Source organism: Arthrobotrys flagrans (genome assembly GCF_004000055.1).
Source record: "Arthrobotrys flagrans strain CBS H-5679 chromosome Unknown unitig_8, whole genome shotgun sequence".
NCBI lineage: Eukaryota > Fungi > Ascomycota > Orbiliomycetes > Orbiliales > Orbiliaceae > Arthrobotrys > Arthrobotrys flagrans.
Genome location: NW_027137553.1, coordinates 1727299 through 1750031, shown reverse-complemented (window position 1 = coordinate 1750031; position 22733 = coordinate 1727299). Strand labels below are relative to the sequence as shown.

The window sequence follows — 22733 nt, the reverse complement described above, 5'->3', positions numbered from 1 at the left end:
TATTGATGTATCCTGATTCTATTTTTCATTTGTTGGTGCATCTACAGACGTTTTAAAGTCCTTTAATTTACGGAGGACTGTATGACGAGGCGGAAGTTATCCAGCTAAGACGGCTAAATACTTTCGAACGACATAATCTATTAACCCCCCAAATATACGTAATACCTTCTAGCTTGCATTTCCGTCTCTAAAACTTTACTTGAACGGGTAAATCCATCCGATAATCTGTCATCCATAACAATTGAAAATCAGTCTCCATGGTTAGTTGAGCGATAAGGTTTTCCCACACGGGACGGAGGCTTATATATTAAGCGAGCGATTCGTTACAACATTCTCCATGATAATTTGCAATCTGGGAGCCGCTGATGGCCTGCCATGATGGTCATGCCATCAGACCAACTTGGCCAGTGCTGGTGGAGAAGACTAGCATACTTGGTAGGATGGGTAAATTTAATGAATCTGGTAGGTACTAGTTTTAGTGATAGCTCTAAGTCTAATCTCCTTTAAAGAAATAACAAATTCCTCCAATTCTTATTCTTAAGCTGCAGTTATTAAGTAAAGTTGGCCACTACTACGTCTAGGAATAAACCCAGGAGCTCGAGCAACATTGCGGATTTGAGGTAACGTATAACCTGTAATTCTTTGGATTTCGGTGGGGTTAACCTGGCATTGAAATAGAGGACTCGGATTCTAATGCGCTAGCACTGTTCGGAGGTAGGCTGCCTGGTACCGGGCGCGGCATAGAGATATGCAAAATGAAATTCTTAGAATAATGCAGCCTGCAGGCCTATTATTTTGCATTTATATTCACGGCTTCATTGTTTTTTTTTCTTACCAGAACGCGCATGTGGGCCCGGCGGGGCCGTGCAGAGGTACTTAGCAGGGATATTTTCTTTTCGCCTACCAAGTAGTCACACAATAAGAAAATGTAGAAGTGCTGAAGAACTTACGCACGATGAGCTCTTGACGGAGATGCTCCAAACTAGTTCCCTTTTGATACGTATTTCTGTATTTTATTTTTCTACTTCATGGCCTATATAAAAAGCAGTCATTCCGGGTCTCTTTAGTTTCTGTCAACTCTCAAACTTGGCTATATAGGAATCTTGTGCCGTTGGTAGCTCTAATTTCACCTTTTTATCTCTCTACCCTTCCTCGAACGTACAGCTTCACGTAGCTACGTAAGCACGTGAGGTCAAGTTATATCCTAAAATGCGGTATACAACATTTCTTTTTCTGATAAGTGCAGTGAGCGCCGCTGTCCCGGCTGTAACACTCAAATGTAATGCCGACAACTGTCTTCGAGGTAAGATGCACTTCAATCTACAAATATCCTAATTCATTTTCCTGGGGATCCGACATTTCAACTAGTAATATATTTCAATATATTTAGCGATAAGGGCCACAGCACCGGTTTTTCTCACTAGGGAACAGTCGGCGGACTGTTCGTCATTCTTCCAAAGTTATCAGTGTGTAATTCTATGCCCCCCTCCCTGTAGAGCCTGACACTATTTTTATAGATAGCACTGAGCGTCCATTAACCTGTGGGGATAGTACTTCTACAGTGACGGCGGAAGCTACACATACACCAAAGAGTGCAACGACTACAGTGGTCTCCGCCGTTGATGCCTTCGGAGTTGAACATTGTACACCGATCCCCCCTCCCCCAAAGTTGCCTTCATATGCTACACCATGCAGCAATGCGGCCAGGTTTTCATCCGCTTGCGCCTGTATTGGTGTCAAAGAGACCGCTACACCAGTCACTATTACCACAACCGTGGAGGCGCCCAGCGCCGACGGCATAGCAACTGTCACAGCAACTTCTTTTTATATCAAAATCCAAGAGACAACAGAACCTCGCTATCTTAGTGCGGTACGGATCGATGGCGACGACTACGGAACCTCCGTCACTGAGGACATTACCAAAGCCCTTGTATTCCACACAACCGGTATTGGCTATCTCCAAAGCAATCTTGGGAAAGTAGGGCCTGCTGCTGATCCGGAATATCCAGAGCTTGGAGGGATATATTACGGGTATCCGGAAGACTCTAGTTACTTTTGTAGTATTAATCCTGATCTTAGCTTGGTTTGTGAATCGGACGAAGACGCTCCAGTGTTTACATCATTCGGATTTATACCTGAACAGGAAGCGGATGGCTTGACATACCCGCCTATAGTTCTTGCTGGTAAAGAGGGAATAGTTTGGGCCGATTACGGTATTCAGACTATCCAGCTTCAGGTAGTCCCGATTGCCCCCGCGTGCTAGTAAGGTTGTCTTCTTGGGATTCAACCGCGCTGAATTCATAGAATTATTCTGGATATCCTTGCACGGAGATCGTCTCGTACTTCGGGTGGGCTGCGAAGGAGACAAGCATGGCGACTCTATTACAATATATTCCAGCCAGGGTTTGGGTGCCAACACCGATGGATATTTTCCTCGTTCTTTTTTAGCATACGTTGCTCCTAGCTATTGATGTATCTAAATTATTTCTTAATTTACCAATCTAGTCAAAGGTTAGGTAATAGTTAATGCCATTACGACCAATATTATTCTCGTTATTCCTATACCATTTTACGTCAGCACTCAATCAATTAAGCAGTCGCATTTCGGTTAGTATCTTTGCCACTTCATGGATATACGAAACCAACGTTGCTAGGGCAGGATAATTGTATGTTTATTGTTCCCTAGGATATTGGTTTAGCCAGCATAACGTTCAAGTTGACTAACAGTTGCCTGAACCCCTATGCCGCAACAATGACCTAACGGGGAACATATCAGATCTAACAGTTAATATAAATTTCAAGCGGGTGTCATATGGCGTGTCCGCCTGTCCGCAAAAATGTTAAATGTCAGTAACTTGGTAATTACGTAGTCGACTAATCTAGAATTTTATTTTACGTGCCAACGCTCAAGGCATTAGAAATATTTTACAAAATCATTATGCTCATGCAAGTAACAAACAGTTTTGATCGTTGGATGTTCCTACATGCGATGAATTCATGAAGTTCAAGTACAATGGGTGATAGCTGGGTACGGTTTGGTATCGCAGTATCGCAAGAAACAGCTACCCATAGAGTTGTGACGACACATATAGGCTAAAATGTACTGAATTCTATAGACGCTAGTTAGGGCTTTACGCGTACGGGTATACCTGACCATAAACTGACTACGAGTAAAAGTTCGTTACATTGAATGTGTGGGATATGTCTTAATCTTAGGGTTTGTAAATGAACATATGCAAATGGGCCGGAATCTGAGCTACGTCAGTCTATTCCTGCAGAAGTAACGTCGCTTTCAGAATATGTTTATAAAAATAAAACGAATCATTTCAAGCAGTTCAATTTCTGCAAGGGCGAGCACTTCGATTTATTCAGGCCGATATATAGTTATGACGGTTTACCATATAATCTTCCCCCCCTCAGCTTCCTAGTTACCAGTACCAGAACTGCATCAGCGGGATCCCAGGTTAATTCTTACTTGCTATTACGTTTTACATTTACTTCTTCGTAGTGACTTTATAGTTATAGCAATTGTATGGCGCGAAATAGCGGCCCCCGGCAATGTGAACAACAAAAACAACACATTCAAGTACGACAGGCAACGTGAACACACCTTTTCGCTCACTCACGCATATTAGACTTCATTAAAAAACAAAGTATAAAAGATTTAACTATTTATGATTAGATATTATAGATTAAAATTAAAATAATTATTTTAATAAAGATATAAAATTGTTGATTTAATCGTAATAACTGTTGTAATATATATATATAATATAATTACTGTGTAAAGCTAAGATGTGTATCGAGGCTTGTCGAGAGTGCTCGAGGTGTGATGCGATGTATCTTAGGTGGTGGAATCAACTTGGTACTCGAACTTAGACTTAGATTATCCAGTGCCGATTCAAGTCGTCACTGGAGGGTGGCTATATATACACATTCTATGTACATGAGGTCGGACGTCCTCGGGACGTCCTACCGCGAGGACTCTACAGTTCTGCTTATAGCTACCTATCTCGAAGCCTGCCGACGGTAGTCGATCTTACGCTTTCCTTTCGTGGGACGCTCGCGTATTGTCGTGTTACGCCTTCCTTTCTCGGAAGCTCGTGTTGTCGTGTGGTATTTCGGATACCGCACTTCCGTAGGTCTAGGACAAACGTCTAGGAGAGCGTCTCCTGACATACTGTAACGAGACGGTTAGGCAGTGCCGGGTTCGACACCAAAATCCGTTTATATAGAGTTTAAGGAATCGAGTGTGTACTCGATAGTTCCAGCGTTTTTTGCCAACGTAGTCTAACGGCGAACCTCAAACCGCCGCATGACAATTACAAATTGTAGGTTGCCGGCTACAGCGCTGGTGAATTAGCAGGCTGGTTCACAGGCTAGCTAGTTTAATTAACAGACTGGTTTGCAGATAGGCAGGCTATTAGCTAGTTCATGGATAAGCAGGCTATTAACTGGTGAATTAGCAGCTAGGTTATAGGCAAGCAGGCTATTAATTAGTAAATTGCAGAATAGTTCGTAGGCAGGCTGGCTATTAGCTAGTTAATTAATAAAATAATTCGCAGATAGGCTGGTTATTAACTAGTTTATAGGCAGAGTAATTACTAGTTAATAAATTAGCAAGCTAATTTATAGGCTAACTAGTTACTAACTAATTTATAAGCAGGCAGACTACCAGCTGGTTTATAGATAGGCAGGCTACTAGCTAGTGGATTAATAAGTTAGTTCGCAGGTAGGTAGACTAATAACTTATTTACAAGTAAATAAATTACCAGCTAGTGAATTAATAGAATGATTTGTAGGCAGACTAGCTACCAGCTGATAAATTAGCTAGCTGATTCGCAGGCAGGTTAGCTAGTTCACAGACTAGTGGGTTACTAACTAATTCCCAGGCGGGCTGGTATTCGCAGGTAGGCTGGTATTATTACAAAACTATTTGTGAATTAGCCGGTAGCTAGCCTACCTATTTACTAGCTAGTAGCTAGTCTGCTTGTGAACCAGCTGGTAGCCTGCCTGCCTGTGAACTAGCTAATAGCCTGCCTGCCTGTAAACCAGCCTGCTAATTCACCAACGCTGTAGCCGGTAACCTATAATTCGTAATTGTAGTTGTATATATTACAACAGTTATTGCGATTAGATCAACAATTTTATATCTTCATTAAAATAATTATTTTAATTTTAATTTATAATATCTAGTTGTAAGAGCACAGATGCGCAGGCTTGCGAGGTAAAGGTGATCTTCCATGTATTTAGAGATTATCGAACGAGGAGCTATCTACAGGATGAAATCTGTCTCTATATATACACAAGGTCCTCAACGTAAGGCTGCATATCGAAGCGTCAGGCCGAGGTTACTTGAGGTCTCGATCCGAAGCTTTCGGATCGTTGTGTCGGGACTCGTTGTTGGCACTAGGGCCTGTGGGGCCGACGCTCTTGTGTTGTCCTTGTTGTATTTTGCGTAGGCACGCGAAGCTCTGCGGCCTGACACTAGTTATGAATAGTTAAATCTAGCTTTTATACTTCGTTAGAATTTGTTTTTTGATGAAGTTTAATATGTATGGGTAAGCGAAAAGATGTGTTCACGTTGCTTGTCGTACTTGGATGTGTTGTTTTTGTTGTTCACATTGAAATTTTTATTTTTTGTGCACTCCTCAGAGGTCTAACGCCCCATATGGCGCGAAATTTGGACCCCCCCGGCTCCAAAAATAAAAATTTCTCAAAATCTCAAAAATCAAATCGAAACAACAAAAACAACACTTTCGTAACTTCATAAAATTTTGGATTATTATTTTATAATGCCTCGATTACGAGATTCTCGTCTTGATAACGATCAAAATTATATTATTTATTTATATTTACAAAAGAAAATTCCAATTGAGAATATACGTTACGTATTATGTCGACGTTGGAGCATCAAAATTACCAAAGTGCCCTCTGTTAATACAATTCGCACCCGTCTTACGGAATGGGGTATTAATTTAGACATCGAAGGACACGGGGGCCACGAAGCCCGTGTCGATCGCCAAAAAGATGTTTCTAGTGAAAGTCTGGCGGCTGATGAAGTTCTAGTAGCCCAAATTCGGTCCTTAATCAAGCAAGGCCTCGACGGTGTCAAAATCTTGAACATCTTGCGAAGTGAGGGATGGCCGGATCTTACTGAAAGTGGCTTCAAACACGTAAGGCACGCTCACGGGATAGTACTCCGGACACCGGCTATTCACAAGGAAGCCATGGCTGCGGAGGCCCGCGCGATAGTGGCCGAAGGGCTCGAGTCTGGAATTACAGCTGACTTCGGAGACAACATGTCAGTCGCCTGGGTCAAAGCACGAGCAGACCGCTTCATTTCAGGGCCGGCCGTAAAAGCAGCTATCAGAGATATTGACCCTGAAGGCGTTGAATTCCGACGCCGCAAACAAATCAGAATTCGCAAGGAATTAGAAGCCCACGGACCTGGCTGGATGTGGTCAGCCGACGCTTACGACAAACTCCAGCCTTACGGTATACAAGTCTATGGTATCATAGACGCCTATTCCCGCTTCATGATCAAATTATTCATCGGTCACGATGTTCACACATCTGTAGCTGTTCAAAAATATTATTTGATGGCCGTGGCTCTTTACGGCTATCCTAAACTTACTCGAACCGATATGGGAGTTGAGACCCCCCTTATGGTGGAATGTCAGGGTCAATTTCGAGAGGCAGGCGACAAAAGAAACCTGAGCGTCGGCGACTACCATATATATGGAGCGAGCGTTCACAACGTGAGGATTGAGGGTTGGTGGAGCTTTCTGAGGCGAGCTCAATCGGGTCAGTGGATTAGCCTTTTTGAAGGATATCATCAGAAGGGTTGGTTTAGGAAAAAGAATCGATGGGATATACGCGCTCTTCAGTACGTCTATATGCCTATTGTACGGAAGGCATTTCGAGAAACCCAAGAAGCCTGGAACGCTCATACCATCAGAAGCCAGCGGAATAGACCTTACCTTCCTACTGGAAAGCCAGTTTATTTGTGGAGAAGTTCGAATGCCCCCAATTATTTGAAAAAGCCGGATAAGCAGCTTTTGCAGCGACTACAAGATGAGGTACAAAGTTGGGATCACGAACGATATCTCACTTCAGAAGTTGAGGTATTTTGTTATAACACCCTCGTCCAGAACGGTCTTCCGGGTATTATCGAGAGCGCAAGTGCACGAGATGATACCCACACGATAGCTTATTTACTTCTACGGGAACATTTGGAAAGATATGAGCGAAGACATGGATTTTTTGAGGATATTCGTTCTCCTGAAGGTTCACACGAGTGGATCGCTCGTGACAAAGAAAGAAGGTCTGGCCTTCAGAACGAAATAGAGATGGAAAGACGTATGATGTTGCAAGCGGATTACAGGATGCGCGACCATGTGATACAGGAATAGACAAACAAATAACATGAGCAAATAGAATTCAAGAGTGGAAAGAGGGAACAGGGGTCAAAAATTTGTCGGAATCCTGTTAGGCAACTGCCTATGGATAGTGGAGATTGACTGGCTTGTGAGGGCGGGTGGATCTGCGTACAGTTCTACTAGAATTATTTTCTTCTTCAGTATTATCGTTCTTCGAGACAATTTCTTCGATTTCTTCAGTATCCGTAAGAACTTGGTTGCAAACACCGGCGTCGGTCATAATACCCTCCGACATTCTTTTGCGCTTTTTGATAGGGAGGGCTTCTTGAGGTTGCAATAATGGTTTTATTTCCGGCGGTGGGTTGCCACCATAGTATTCCATAAGCATGGCTTGGAGTTTTTCGATATTGGTTTCTTCTTTAGAAGGAATGTGGGTGGGTTCTTTGTCCGAGCTCAAATCTATGACATCGATAGCTGACGCAATCTCAACGCTTGCTTCTCGAGGAGGTGGGCGAATAGAAGATTTGGGAGTTGTTGATTCTGAGTTGAGCTGGATATCTTTCTCTGGGGAGGCTTCTTTGTTCGTGGGTACCGGTCGAGGTTCAATAATGGTGGCAGTGGCAGTTGCTTTGGGTTTCGTCTGAGCAGGTTTGAGACCTTTGGCTCGAACGACTGGAACAATAACAGCGAAGAGGGTGCCTTTGGTCTCGTACAATTTCAAAACTTCCGCTAAGTCTTCTTCAGTTGTATCCCCTTCTGGAACTTGGATGTGAGACGGAATTGGATTCGTTTTTTTGAAAACACCAAATGACACGGGAGATTCGATATAGACATCATCCACCCAATCGATCGGTTCTTTCATCTCCCAGAGACCCTGCTTTTTCCAGACAGCTGTATCGCGGAGGTTCTTTCGCAACCAAAAGTTTGTTAAGTCCACGAGGGAGTCCTGCCGAAACAGGAGCATGAAACTGTGACCAATTGGATTAGAGTCTCCGGCCTCAAAGGGCACGAGTTCCCCGTCGACGTCCAAGAAAATGTAGAAGATCTGCCGCCAATGGACTGCGAAAGGGGGTGGAACAGCGGGTTTGTCGAGCTTTGTTGGATAATCAGTATTAATGCCATAGGATGACTCTGAAAGCTTCCCCGCTGCAACCTTACGACCCTTGCCCCTGCGATTTTCTGCGACAGCTTTTCTTATACGTTCAGCATCACTACTAAATGGGCTAGGACCTACGATATCTGAGATGACACCCGGGCTTTGTCTCAACGATGACGAGAACCTTGTTTCCTGGCGGGGAAACAAATGGTCTTTGTCCACTGTTGGTGAAGCAACTGTGCCACCGTCGACTTCCAAGTCGACGACTCTCGCGGCCATTCTTTTTTGATAACTGGGACGACAGGCTAGGTTTTGACAACTGCAAAAGGAACAAGGAAGTATAACTTCCCCTTTTTCCGAGGATAGCAACATTTTGTTTGAGGTGTCGTCGAAGGCGAAAGGTGTGTGTGAATCTATGGGTATGGAACCCTATGAAGCTAATTCTTCAAGTTTTTATAGCATATTCTGCAACAAAAACAACACTTTTATAGAAAACATGCCATGGGCTCATGATATGTGTTTGAGCATCGTAAACTTATTGCCGGCGGCTTCATATCCCGGTTACCCAAAATGGTCCACCTAGCGACCGTAGGGTACCTTATATACCTTATATACCTTATATACCTTATATACCTTATATACCATACTAGGGGTCAAGCTAACCGCTTCGTTCTAGGAAATCAAGACTCCGGGAGACCTAACCTTGAGGGCCCCAGAGTTATTCGGGCAATCGTAGCCTCGGAAAATGTTCTAGAGAACTAGTGTGGGTCATATGATGTTACAGTGTTTGCGTACGATTTTCATATTATGCCTGTAACCGTCCCGTCCCAAATTACAAGCATCTTTTTCTTTGTGAACAACTCGTTCAAAAGCATGTACGGTATCTTATAATGGCATACGAACCTTTTATTCTGCAATACCCTCACGTGGTACAGAAGTTTTACCACCAGGGACCCCTGTTATGTTGTTTCGAACGGGTGTTTCTTTCATATATATAACTTCATATACAAAACTGCGAATTCATAATTCCATACAACATATTCTAACTACAAAAACATAATAAAATAATGCTAGCTCCATACCGGAACATAAAAAATAATAATGATATAAGTGTGCTACGAAGCCTCCCACTCATCTATATAAACCCCGTTCTTCACCCCATGCTATTCATTTTTTCTCTTCCTTTTACTGTTCGCTCCTCATATCAACTAAAGCTTCACAATTCCCTAGATCAATACAATCAACAAAACCCTCTATATTTCCAATTTCTTCTTCAGCTTCAACATGAATCCTCTCCCCGCAGGCGCCATTACTTGGACTCCAATCGATCCTACCCATGTAATCCACCCTGCTTATCCTGACCCTCCCATAACTCATAATGATGCCGCAATGGCCACCTCCGACTTCAAAGTAAGCCACAATGGGAATGCTGCCAACTTAGCAGCTATTTACAATACCGCCCATATTGTGAACAACAGCCACACTCTCGGTCAAATCATCATCGGCATTTGCAACTTCAATATCATCGAATCCCGCTTACAACAGTCCCTCAATAATAACCAACAGTTCACCGCCGCCAGAGTTCGTCTTGGTATCACCATTCCTTTTTATGAAGGGGCCCACAATCCCCGCGAAAGAACAACCCACCGCAACCAAGTCAAAACCAAAAAAGGTTCCAATGAACGCGAGTTCATCAAACGCATCCTCGAAATCGTTCGCTGGTGGTTAAAGAATACTCCAGCAGGTACTCAATTCATCGCGGACGAAGGAAATGCAGCCCCAACCCCTCGAACTGGAGAAGACATCCATGCTATCAGTACGGACGTAAATGCTCGTAGAGCTTGGAAATATTGGGTCCAATTGAACCTCAACCTTCTCCCTCGACATCTGTTCGGTCATAATCAAGACTGTCTTGTTCCCGCGTTCTGGCTTTCCGCCCAAGCTGAACCAATCCGCCAACGTATGGCATGTCTCGTTATCGATTTTGGAAGTAGAGTCGTCAAATGGGCGAATAGCCCCAAGACTTTGGATTATCTCGTCAGCGAACTGATCAAGAGTGACATCTTCAAAAACGAGATGTACACTCTCGATTATTACACCCAAGGTCTTCCTGTCACTTGGATTAGTGACCTCTTTCCTTTTACCGTTCCTCATGTTCGTCGAGATGGCGCGGATCTATTCGACTTCACCAGATTTACGATTCAACAGATTCCTCGAGTTCCTGCTTCTGGCGCTGCTGCTATTGCTGGTGCTATGGTAGATGACATTCCTGCTTACTGTACTTGGCCATAAGACTACGTTGAGTCCGTTTCCTTTGTTTTCCTAGTTTTCATTATTATCCATATATTCTACGGTAGTTCGAAATACATATATGTAACTGAATTTACCCATTGTTTGAATCTGCAAAGTCTATGAAGCCTATAAACGTTGTGAAATTTATAAAATCCAAAATTTTATGAAGTTACGAAAGTGTTGTTTTTGTTGTTTCGATTTGATTTTTGAGATTTTGAGAATTTTTTATTTTTGGAGCCGGGGGGGTCCAAATTTCGCGCCATACCCCACCTGGCGAGGTTGGATAATGCTCGGACTTACGGCTTAGGGTTCCCAACACAATACCAAAAACGCCAAATTAATAACCTCTTCCCCGTGTGGTCCTCTTCCTGACGGAAGCCGTTATCAATTAAATTCATATGCCATGAGGTAGACAGTTATTTGGACAAAGATTGATTGTACTCGAATCAAGTACATCGCTTATTAGAGACGAATATATCGCCGAAATTTCGATATTCTTTATTTATCTGGTAGTGTAGCCTCCATTGGCAAATATTGTCTGGCCAGTAATCCAACCGCCCTCGGTGACAAGGAATCTAACCAGAGGGGCGATATCCTTGGTGTCCGTGAGACGGCCACCTAGGCCTTGACTCTTATGATAAGCGACAGCCTCGGGGGATTCTTGGGGGTAGAAGAATGCTATATCATTCAAGTTAGCTTCGTCTTCAGTGAGCATTTGCATATGTATGCGCATATGCATGGCATCGCCGGATATTAATGAGACTTACAGGTATCCATAGGACCAGGGGCAACAGCGTTGACGCTGATGAGTCTTGGTTGGAGCTCCTTAGAAACAGCGCGAGTGAAATGTTCTACAGGAGCTTTTGATCCAGCGTAGGAGCTATAGTATCCTGTGAAGGCGGCGAGAAGGGCCGTGACTATAGTAACGACTCTGCCCCCGTCCTCCACGTACTTCGCACTCGCCTTCAAGACAAAGAAGGCACATTTGGAGTTAATCCTAGTATCGGCCATGCTATTAGCATTTTATAGGAGAGTATCTTGTACGCATCAGCGTTGACTTACGCAAACATCTCATCGTACTCGGCCTCGGTGACCTCGGTGATCGGCTTCTTGAGCACCTTTCCCACGGTATTGATCACAATGTCAATCCTTCCGAAGTCCGACTTTACTTTGATGAAGAGGTCCTCGACAGCCGCTTCGGTGGTCAGGTTGCCTTGGTAGAATTTGACCTTGGTGTCAGGGAATTTAGCCTTGAACTCGTTCGCAAGTCTGTCGGAATCCTCCTTTGACTTATCCGAGTTGTAGTGAAGAGCCAGACTGGCACCGAGAGGGGCAAGAGCTAAGGCGATATCTGCGCCGAGGTTCTTAGCTCCTCCAGTGATGAGAGCAGTCTTTCCAGTAAGAGACATTGCGGATAGCTGATGATTCGATCAAAATAATAAGAGAGAACCAACTACTCTAAAAATCCAATGAAGTCCGCTATAGCTCTAGAGCCAATCAATATTTGAAATTTGTGCTGATCGATTCTGTATGTGGGAAATATCAAGATCTCGCGGGATGCCATCATGGATAACGGGGACTCGGCTCCGGCTTAAATAATTTTTTGGCCTAAACAATCATCACGTCTACGTAGGCCTAGGTCGAAGAATATCTCAAGGGGGGGTAACAATAAAAATGTTGCATCATTTCTCGGTTGTAGCCCACCAACCCGATTGCGACGCATCATACACGGGCTTCCGAGTGAAATGCTTCATCGTAAGTCCGAATGTAGACATAAAGTGGTTATTTGTACCATTGCGGGGTACGAGAGAACCATTGCGGTCCCTCTAGCCAACATGAAGTTCGAATTGAATGATCCTCTTTCTATCAACTGTTATTCCTCTTTAGTTCCTTATATTCTCATACCACTATAATTATTCGACAGCGGCTTTTCGCTTTTCGTTTACGGTGTACCGTCAAATTTCTCTTTTGACAATGGATTCATTTGCTCTTGTTACACATGTAGTACTTCATTAGCTTCGTTCGCTTGGGTACAGTTCCTGCACGATTTGTCCGGCGTCCGCTTATCTCTGCCTCAGATTTAGATCATATATCCGAGTCCTCCCGGGCGAATCCATTGTGCGAGTTAATTGGGAGAACCGGCACCGACCGCTCGGATTGAGAAGGACTTGATCAATTGAAGGGGGCTGTGAAGGAAAAAATGTGAAAACGTCTGCACATATGCAGGAGCCGGATCCGGCCGGGTTCTGTGCGGAGGCCAAATACAATCCCTCCAGGCCCACTGGAATCTTTTGTCCGATCCATCAATATCACATTCTGAATTTCACCTATGCAAATACATCACATATATTCACTATGCATACTTGAGTAATTGTGCTGATAAAATTTTTTGATCTTTAAGTGACGATTTTAAAGCTTAAATCCGATATCACCATGCGTCAGTATCCGTGACAAAAATGAGTTGTCGAAAAGAGCATTCCATGGATATAGTGCAGCCGCTGGCCTCGAGACTGCTGCGAGACCAATCCTCGGCTCATAAACAAACTCCAGGATATCTCTCGAAATCTTGACTGCGGCCATTTTTATAAGGGTTCCAATGAATTACTTGAGCGTTCAATCAATTCTTTTTGTCAATTCCTCTGGGACCTGTACCGTCATATCTTAATTCGCAACAGATATTCTCTACTAGCTTATCGCCAGACTTCTCAACCTGTGGTCAACATCTCGACCGACACCAAGAGCTCAAATGCAAGAAAACCAATTAGTCTTGTCCGCACGAGAAAACCAACAGATACTCGAGATTTTACTTTAAGCTTGGAAACATTCCTTTGAGGTTTTAATCATGATTATACAATGGTTACACCCGTATTCCACAGGTCTAGTCAGCTGTAGCTGTCATCGTTTACTTTACATTTACATGTTTGTGTAACCAATTCGCACACTCCCTAACACCAGCAAGGCATGGCTCGAGAGGCAAATGATAACAAAACTCGTCGAATTTATAGCTTGCTAACCGGCCGTAGCCGTCCTGATTGAAGTCTGAAACTCAAGTCTCGAATGCAATGGCTGAGGCGTCTAAGCTGAACACTGTCAAATATTTAAATTTATCGACACTGCGATGTATAATATTTCGATAGTTAAAATTTTTTCCCCCAAATGCTCTCAAGCTTTCTCAAAGTCAATCAGGACCTCAACCATTGGGCACCGGATTCTTCACCAAGATTTTCGCACTCAATGGCTAAGCAATTTATGCATCATGCACGTCTAAAAAGAGATATCTTATCGATGGCGTGAGACGGAAAAACGGGTGTCTCCCTTGTATTCTTTGCCCGTCCGCGCGCGCCAATTATAAACGAGGTGCTTAAGCTCCCAGCATTCGTCTTCGCCTGGCCAAGAATCTCAAATTCGACGAAAAGAATGCCGGTAAAAGTTGCCGTTTGGACGGAGTGTTCTTTGCGGCTTGGTAAGCTTGTCCTTTGATATCGATGCAAGTTTAGGAGGCTCACCCATGCGGAAATTCAAAATATTTCAATGCTTATATTTAACCATTCCGATGCCCGACATAATCCTGGCAAACCCTAGCGAGGATCAGCATGTCTTATGCGTCGCAGGTTTGGAGTAAACGGTTTGTCAAGCATCTCAGCCTCACCCAGAAGTATTTGGAAACATGAGCATGGGACCCTTGCAAGCCTCCAAGTTCGGTAAAAGTTTACCATTTCTGGGATTCACTTGCAACAAAAGCTTCAGCAGCTGGGGCTTTCACCCCTCATGATGGTTTTTGTACTCTGTAGTCAATCTGATATTAAAGACGGGATGGTCTCAGAAATCTGAACCTTTGGGGAAATTTTCCAAGTTCACTATTGTTCCTCTACATTTCTCACCTTTTTTTCGCAAAGAAAGCTTTCCGGACGATTACGGCAGAAGAACTGACACAGACAAACTCGCCAGCGTACTTGCCCTGCAGTCAGCAAGCTTTAGCTGATACAATAGCTTCCAGGATCAAGCTTTTAACCAATCCGTCTTCCAGTTATTGTTCTCGAGCCGAAACAGAGAACGTCGAGAAAAGTTTAAAGAGCTCTATTCCCCGATAGTTACTAGAAGGGTGCCCGAAGTCGCAAAATTCTTCAACCCTCAAGCTTCTTTCCTTCGAAACCGTCTTCCTCTGATCCGATATCCGAATTCTGTATTTTAAATTTGGGTTTCCTTGGGTTGTACAGGAGGACAAGTAGGTTCGTACAGGCAGGTATCTCAAATACAATTTGCCGAGAAACTGGTGTCAGGCCATATAACACCTCCAGACCTGGGCAGGCGCGTCTAGATTTGGCACCTAGAATAGCTCAGCCGCAGACCAGACCGTCAGCCTGGTATCAAGAAAAATCCCACTACACCCAAAAATACCTAAAGTAATACAAATAGTCTTTCGACCATAGTATAATATATATCCATTGGTTCTTGGCCTTTTTTATTTCTCTTCTTCTTCCCTTCTTTCCTCAATATGGAACAACGACTTCCAACACACAACCGCCGAGAATCATTTAGTCCTTCGCTTGGCTCTCCAGACTCCGACACATTCGCCGGTGCCAGAAGAGGCTCCGTCTCCTCGCATACTGGTTCAAGCTTCTCGTTAATCCACCATCCAGAGAGCGACCTGGGTTCCAATCAAGGTAGCCCTCCCCCACGCCAACAAGGCCCGCCACCTTCACTTCGAAAACACCCTGGCCACCAACGGTCATTCTCAGGTAGCTTTTCAGGTTCACCACCCGCATCTCCCCGGGTTCCGGTTATAAAATCAATGCGTCCATCAATCGAAAAGACAAAAACGCATACTCCGCGCGGAAGCGTGGACGATTCATTGTACAAGGGTCCTCCAAAGCTTCATATGATCCGTGGGAAATGGTTCTATTCCCGTTTACGAACTATTCTATATCTATTGAACTGGGCTACTGCGCTTTGCACGTTTATCCTTGTGGTTTATGTGTGGGCCGATGATTACTTGCCCTATCGGGATCGGGTTTCGACACCCAGGCGGTATTTGAGGGGCACCTGGGAGGAGTTGACGCAGGAACAGATTGATAGTGGGCTTAGGGGGATGACTTTGAGGGCTTGGCCTGAGGATATCGATTTGACGGGTGTTTATTTGATTATTGCGTAAGGATGCCTTCCAACCAAGGTTGCCAGATGGCGGTGATGCTAATTTGATTTTGTTGGTGTGTAGGTTCTGTGGCACCGGAACATTCGTCTTCTTCGGACTGTGGTTGCAGAATATTTTCAGAAGCGCAAAGTCGTATTATATTATGTTCACACGAACGGAGTATTTTACTCTTGCTCTGCTTATTATTTGGTCCCTTGGATTCGGTGCTACGTAAGAACAATCCCAACAACCCTTTCTTACCTGTATGGATGCTCATATAATTCATGCATAGTGCCGGATATGTCACCCACATCTTCAAGGTTGACAACGACGACCGAGACTTCTGGGCTTGGACTTGCACTCGTGTCGGCATGGGCCATGATATCGTCTTCAAGCGTGAGATCTATTACGATGGGGACTGCGATCTTCTGGTGGGTTTTCTCCTCATCGTTGAACAACTACATTACCGGAGCTAGCGGCTGACGAGAAATAATACAGACTGGTTCATGGTACACACTCCTCGGCCTCTGCGGCTTCTCCCTTGTTATCCTTCTCACCTTCCCAGCAAACATCGTTTACCACTCCCTCACCAAGAACTCCGGCTACAGCCGCTTCGAACAAAAGCTTAGCTTGCGCGCCGATCAAGAAGACCGCATTGCGAGGAAGCTGTCGAAACATCAACAGGAACAGTGGAAGTTTCCAAAGTGGGCGAAGAAGCCAAAGTGGGCTAGCTCGTAAACATTACCGCACACCTGACTCGGTTCCTTCTTAAGGCTCTTTTCTATCCTAGAATATCTAGGATGCGATTTTAGAATTTCACCCCTTTTTTTCTTTCGCATTCAAGTGTCTACGGTCTACGGATAATACCTTCGTTATATACCCCGCTCTAAGAGAACCTAACTAAGGTTTGCAAACGTATCGAACCATTGTTGCATCGATATGCTTTCTTTTCTTACTCGAAATACATCTTATATCCTGTTCAGGACAAAATGCCTCCATCATCATCGTTTTTTAACACTTTAGCGGTTTTTCTTTCGGTGTTTTTTGCATCTATTATCAAGTGGAGTTCATTTATGTATTAAAGGACAATTACAGGTTTTTTTTTTGTATCTAGAATTCAAGAAATCTAAACCCCCCATTCACAGTCGTTAATATACTTTCCGAATGGCCCGTTACAAGATATTTCACTTTTTGCTTTCTGTTCTCACACTTTTAGCCCAAGAATCTAAAATCTTTTAAATTTTGGCTTCGAAAATTTGCCTGTAGATTTCGATCCAAATACAACAGGCGGTTCGTTCAATCGACAACCCGATGCATAACAGCCCTGTTCGCCCCAATAAACCTCAAATATATCAACTGCTTCTCATGTAAAAACAAGCCAGGGCTAAACGGTAAATCGTATTCATCCAGCAGGGCATCCATTTCTTCGTCTAAAATTTTCACAATATCCGTCAGTTATGCCTTCCTTTTTGTTTTTGGAAATCTTTATTAGGACGTATTTTGGAAGGGAGGGAACTTACGGTTCAAACTCTTCAATTCCACCCCGTTAACCGGACACCGACTTGGATATGCACTGCTGGAGTTTAGTAGTATTTGGAATGGCTCGTTTATTTCTGTTACGTTTTGGAAGTTGTAGTTGCGGGAGTGGAGACGTTGTCTATCGTAAGTTCAAATCATAAGATTAATCAGCATCCCGTCTCATACTGTGAATAAGATATATATCCTACCTCTCAACATCAAATCCCCTAACGTGATCCCTCTCTGCGAACCCAACACTAACAAACCTCCTCATCTCGGCGATTTGTTTCTCCAAGTTCTCAAGATGTGCCATGACTCCGAGTGATAGAGTAGTTTCTTCTTGCATTGTTGAAAACTGGTCGACTTGGACTTCTAATGTGCTATTACCGATCCCAGTACCCGCACTCCCACTTCCACCGATAATGGCGGTATCAGTGGTAACACTATTCTGTAATCCCGCTGTTGTAGTCATTTGTGACGGATTTCGAGGAACAATCAGCGGAGTATTTATCAACAATTCAGCCGTACTATTTACATTCAGAAGATTCGTAGTCATTGGAGATGAAGACGACGGAGACGACGCATCGGCCAATGTTACCTCCCGAGCGATGGAATCAAGTACGTCGTTATTGATGATATATTCTTGAACAGATGGGTTCGAGGAGTCCAGACCTGTCATGTCGTCTTGGGGTAACGTTGGTAGAGGGAGGGGGTTTAGTTGTGGGTTTTGGGGTTGCTGTAGTTGGGATTGGTAGCCTTCTGTGGAGGTTAGGTGGAAGAGGGCGGCAGCTGTGGTGTCGGTGTAGGATGCTGGGAGGAAGGTGTTTTGGTTGAATGAGAGCATTGTCATGTTATCCTTCTTTTGGGGGAGCTGAAGGGGATGTTATATCTTAATTCGAGAAGGGTGGGTTATGAGAGTTCAGAATTCAATTGTGAGAGGTTGTATATGTTTCGATAGAGGAGGAAGTGGTTGTTTGGGATGGGGATTTTGACGGGTGAAGGGTATTTGATAGGAATTTATATACTCCCAGCTTCCACATTTTTTCTGATGTTTGCAAATGGTAATTGTATCTATAGAAGGTCATGTTTCATTGAGTGTATGCGTAGAGAAAGAGCAAGCAATCAAGGGGGGGTTGGTATAAGCATCAAGGGGGTATCGTCGATTGCATTGTCATGAAGGGGGGGAGAGAGCTGTTGAAGCGTACCACCCTCCATTTCGAAGGTATCTAGGAGTTCCAAGGACTAATACCAGCTTAGATTTCGTAGATATTTGTGAGAAGAAGAAGCTCTTGTAGATGCTAGGGATAGGGTTGTAGATCTTAGACGTCTTTGTTAAGAAGGTTGTAGAAGAAGAAGAAGCGTCTGGAGTTATACTTCTGAAGCAGGAGGGGGGATATTAATAGTAGTCAGTCGAAACGGATAGACTCATGAGGAAGAAGAAAACAAACTAAATCTTATGGAAACGACATAGCGCTGATTGTTTCGGACAGGAAGAGATATCGCTTAGTTCTTTCTTTTTCTATTTCTTTGAGGTTTTGGGATTTTATCGCGGTCTTTAAACCCGGTGATTGCTTGCCGTGGATCCTTTGAGACAGGAGTTTCGGAATCAATTGAGCTGGACTAGTGGTGTTAAAGCTCATCTGCTTGGTTTAGCTTACCTCGCTCGAGTATGAAGATAGATGGGAGAGCCGACATACCTTATTCTCTTTTTGAATATTATATTCATTCTTATGTACACTATCTTACAGTAACGTTATATACACTCCTATATAGGTATATTCCTCAACCATCATTACTTCCTCTTCTTTTCCTGCTCTTCTAACATCTTCAGTATAGAACTATCTCCTTTCTCAGCTTCCTCTCTCCGGATTTGATCCAACATGGACTCCTTCTTATCCTCCACTTCGTCTTCGTCGTCATCATAACGTTGGTTCCATACATCCTTTATCTGCGCCCATATCGCTTCACTTGGCATCATTCCGTCGTATTTCCTTCGTGATTTTGCAACTTTCTCTTGATATTCCACCGATCCCTTCGGTGCTATCGCGTAGAGTAAACCTGGGTGGCCATGTTCCTAGATATCGCGGACGTAAAAAATCAATATAAATCCCCCCCCAAAAAAAAAAAATGGAAAAAAGGTGCTTACGTTCATAACATGGTTTACACAATATGCCGTAGTACAGATCAATCCAAACGTATAAAAGTCCATCTTCCGCGGCGGCATAAAGATAATAATAGGACATATAATAGCAGCTGCAACGGCGGTTCTATATCCCATCTCTTTCATATACCTCTGCTTTTCCGTCAGTTGTACAGGTTGCTGTGGTACTTGTTGATCTGTGGGGAATGTAGGTGGATTGGATGGTATTGAGGGCGGTATTGTGGGAGCCACCGGAGCCGGTAGTGGAGGTGCCGTCTTCGAGACGGCGGAGTCCTTGTCGGAGGACCCGCCGAAGGGGTTCCAAACCATGGTTGGAGACGGTTGTGGATGTTCTGGTCGCAAAGATTTAGAGCGGTGGGATGCGACGAAGTGGGATGTTTTCGGTGGTTGAAACTTTTGGAAGGCAAGTTATGTGATACTGGGAACATCAACACAAAAGTATTACGAAGGCTTGCATGCAACGGTGTACGGCTAAGGTCATCAGGAGACGAACGATTACAAGGAAGGGCATTGTACTGTTAGATCGGTAGTAGGTACATTAAGTATTGTAGTAGTAGTAGTAGTAGTAGTAGTAGTAGTAGTAGTAGTAGTAGTAGTATATGCAAAGGGATAACCTGCGCAGAAATATGAATCATGAAGGCTGAAAAATAAAATAAAATAAAAAATAAAAAATAAAAAATTAAATAAAATGTGAGAAGTGATCAAGCAGCCTGTTCTTCATCCCTTCCCGAATCCAACGCCCAAGCTCCACCACTCCGTCCTATGAATTGAATCAGTTAGCTTATGTTTAATAGGTCCTTCGTTCCAAGCTCTACAGTCGCCTTAATCCCAACGGTTGTCGCTCTGTCCCCATCTGAAGTTCCATTGGTTTGTATTGTTCCTACCCCAGCCGAATGCTCTTCGTTGGTCACCAACAGCGCCGAAGAAATCAACAGCACCCCCCAGCATGTTATCCATAAACTGGCTTCCGGTTCTGAATTGCATCCTTGGCATTCCTGCCTCCTGTGCCAATTCGATGAGGTCCTGCTCTGTGACTTTACCCTGTCTCCGCCCGAGCACCGCTCTGCGAATTGCGGGTCTCCAGTATTCGAACCATTGGTCTTCCGTCATCTTAACACGGCGACGGCCGTTGACGTCGACGGCAGACATCGGCCAGACGGATCGGACGACGTTGTAGTTTCTGGTCATGAAGAAGAGGATAGGCCAGGTGATGATCCAGAGGAAAGTGAGATAACAGAACCATCGGACAGCCTTGTTGTATCGGAGTTCGGTTAACTTGTTGGCCGGCCTGATTTTGACCTTATTGTGGGTTGTTGGGAAGGTAATTTGGATGTCGCCGGCGTAGTTTGTGGATTGGATGAGTTGGTGTAATCTAGTTGCGAGGTATTTGGTATCGTAACCTGGGCAGATTTTCTCCATCACGAACCTATGACTTGTTAGAAAAGGTTGTATATATAAAATATAGGGTGGATATTTTGTCTCACTCTTTGCAGATGGCAGGGTCGTTGCAGTAATCATCAGCCCAGCTTCGGATGTCTTTCGGCATGATGGGTGTGTCGTCCGGTAATGATCGTGTGTCCCTCCCTTTCGTCCTGAATGCCCCTCCACGATGTGCTGTTGTGTCTTCGTCAACGACCTGGATGATCCCCTGTTGACCCGGCTCGATGAGAATGAGGGACTGGAAGTCCATGGTGACGTCGAAATCTACGATCGTCTTATGCTCCGTATCATTTCGCTGATCGTTGACCGAGCTACGATGGTGGTGGTGCTTCTCAACGTGTGTGCCTCGCATCCGGACTTGAGGACGTGGAGCGTGCATATTTTGGGTGAGAAGGAAACGGTATAAAGCCTCGCCATCTTCGTTCAGATGAACATCATAGGAGGTGACGGAACCGGTCGTTGGGTTTTCGTAGTGCTCTGCGACATAAGGTGTGAAGTCCGGAGGGGGTTCGAGGGGGACAGCATTTGTCGCACCGTCAGGGACAGCGTGTGCCGGGTGGGGTAGGAGACTGGTCCCCTCGGCATCATAGGATGGAGGGAGTTCGTCGTCGTCGTCGCCGGCCTGAGAGGTTGTCGGGGTGAAATCCTGTTGGGGGACGAGGGGAATCGTGGAGGAGCTGGAGGGGCCGTCCAGGCCAAGCAGGTCACCGGTCTGCATATCGGGGTGCGTTGCGCTTGTTGGCAGAGCGCCCTTCTTGTCGGTCTTGGACGTCGACATGTCTTCGATTATCCTTCAACTTTCTCTTCTCCACTTTTCGAGGTGGCCGCTTGGGTTCGGATATCTTTGAAAGTGTCGTCGTTGTCGGAATTTATTTTTGGTTTGAGAGAGAATAAGAAGGGGAGGAGGACGGGGAGGAGGAAGTTATTGAAATACGAGGTGTCTTGTTGTCTGGCTGGACCGAGTTTGGCCAAATCCGCGAGGCGTCGTCTGATTCAAAGGCAATTCAAAGACATTGCATTTGCATTGCATTCGTAAGCCTGGCCTGGAAGTCGATGCACTGCCGCGCAGTCTTTTCTTTCTCCCCAGCTTCTAGCTCCTACAAACAGGTAAGAAACAGGCAAGAGAGGGACAAGGGCTGCCCTGTCTTGTCTGCTCCTGCACTTTTGGCCATCCGTTTTTATTTTATTTTATTTTATTTTATTTTATTTTATTGAAGACGGAGGCTAACAATAGAAGCAATCTGGACAGAGACTGGGAAGATATTATATTATGCTGCTCGATGCCATGCAGATTAAATGTCGATGCCAGTAATGGCATAGCGGAGCCTTCAGAAAGACCGGGCCAGACGCCCTAATGGCCATCTGATTACCAAAGCTAAGCAATCAATGCTGCTGCAGACATCCTGCACCCAAAGAAAAAAGACACCATGATACCGAAATAATCTAGCCTTAAGCTTCTTCTCCAAGAACCCGGCAAAAATGAATTCTTGGGGATGAGTATGAGTGGGCCCTTGGTGCCTGTCTAATCCAGATTAGCTAGGTTGGTCGGTCGACACCCTTCTCTTTTTCCTTCGGATACCCCCACATTCTGGTTCTGCTTCGGCTTCTTCGCCTGCAGAGAGGCAATGGCATCCCACACTTTACGTCTCAGAAGTCTATTAACAGTCAATCAAAAGTCAGGTACTTAGCACTTTTCTTTGTCGCTCGTTCTCC

The 22733-nt window shown here is 44.4% G+C and overlaps 9 protein-coding genes across 9 annotated transcripts; 4 read left to right on the top strand and 5 right to left on the bottom strand.

Moving 5' to 3' along the window:
• Positions 1 to 1209: 1209 nt before the first annotated feature.
• Positions 1210 to 2263, top strand: DFL_007011 (uncharacterized protein; the record flags this gene model as incomplete). Its single annotated transcript, XM_067636527.1, has 4 exons — positions 1210 to 1303; positions 1391 to 1466; positions 1552 to 1946; positions 2010 to 2263. 4 exons carry the CDS (start codon positions 1210 to 1212, stop codon positions 2261 to 2263), a joined length of 819 nt encoding a protein of 272 aa, XP_067488133.1.
• A 3967-nt stretch (positions 2264 to 6230) lies between these two features.
• Positions 6231 to 7415, top strand: DFL_007010 (uncharacterized protein; the record flags this gene model as incomplete). Its single annotated transcript, XM_067636526.1, has 1 exon — positions 6231 to 7415. The coding sequence occupies one exon, from the start codon at positions 6231 to 6233 to the stop codon at positions 7413 to 7415; it is 1185 nt and encodes a 394-aa protein (XP_067488132.1).
• Positions 7416 to 7503: 88 nt separating this feature from the next.
• On the bottom strand, positions 7504 to 8757 carry DFL_007009 (uncharacterized protein; the record flags this gene model as incomplete). The annotated part of the gene is made up of 1 exon (XM_067636524.1): positions 7504 to 8757. The coding sequence occupies one exon, from the start codon at positions 8755 to 8757 to the stop codon at positions 7504 to 7506; it is 1254 nt and encodes a 417-aa protein (XP_067488131.1).
• A 1005-nt stretch (positions 8758 to 9762) lies between these two features.
• On the top strand, positions 9763 to 10770 carry DFL_007008 (uncharacterized protein; the record flags this gene model as incomplete). Its single annotated transcript, XM_067636523.1, has 1 exon — positions 9763 to 10770. The coding sequence occupies one exon, from the start codon at positions 9763 to 9765 to the stop codon at positions 10768 to 10770; it is 1008 nt and encodes a 335-aa protein (XP_067488130.1).
• A 502-nt stretch (positions 10771 to 11272) lies between these two features.
• Positions 11273 to 12179, bottom strand: DFL_007007 (uncharacterized protein; the record flags this gene model as incomplete). The annotated part of the gene is made up of 3 exons (XM_067636522.1): positions 11273 to 11448; positions 11538 to 11767; positions 11833 to 12179. 3 exons carry the CDS (start codon positions 12177 to 12179, stop codon positions 11273 to 11275), a joined length of 753 nt encoding a protein of 250 aa, XP_067488129.1.
• A 3086-nt stretch (positions 12180 to 15265) lies between these two features.
• On the top strand, positions 15266 to 16639 carry DFL_007006 (uncharacterized protein; the record flags this gene model as incomplete). Its single annotated transcript, XM_067636521.1, has 4 exons — positions 15266 to 15918; positions 15986 to 16132; positions 16194 to 16332; positions 16400 to 16639. 4 exons carry the CDS (start codon positions 15266 to 15268, stop codon positions 16637 to 16639), a joined length of 1179 nt encoding a protein of 392 aa, XP_067488128.1.
• Positions 16640 to 17197: 558 nt separating this feature from the next.
• DFL_007005 (uncharacterized protein) lies at positions 17198 to 18269 on the bottom strand (the record flags this gene model as incomplete). The annotated part of the gene is made up of 3 exons (XM_067636520.1): positions 17198 to 17331; positions 17422 to 17558; positions 17629 to 18269. 3 exons carry the CDS (start codon positions 18267 to 18269, stop codon positions 17198 to 17200), a joined length of 912 nt encoding a protein of 303 aa, XP_067488127.1.
• A 604-nt stretch (positions 18270 to 18873) lies between these two features.
• DFL_007004 (uncharacterized protein) lies at positions 18874 to 19889 on the bottom strand (the record flags this gene model as incomplete). The annotated part of the gene is made up of 4 exons (XM_067636519.1): positions 18874 to 19059; positions 19117 to 19156; positions 19216 to 19493; positions 19566 to 19889. 4 exons carry the CDS (start codon positions 19887 to 19889, stop codon positions 18874 to 18876), a joined length of 828 nt encoding a protein of 275 aa, XP_067488126.1.
• A 513-nt stretch (positions 19890 to 20402) lies between these two features.
• On the bottom strand, positions 20403 to 21798 carry DFL_007003 (uncharacterized protein; the record flags this gene model as incomplete). Its single annotated transcript, XM_067636518.1, has 2 exons — positions 20403 to 21006; positions 21065 to 21798. The coding sequence occupies 2 exons, from the start codon at positions 21796 to 21798 to the stop codon at positions 20403 to 20405; spliced, it is 1338 nt and encodes a 445-aa protein (XP_067488125.1).
• Positions 21799 to 22733: the final 935 nt, after the last annotated feature.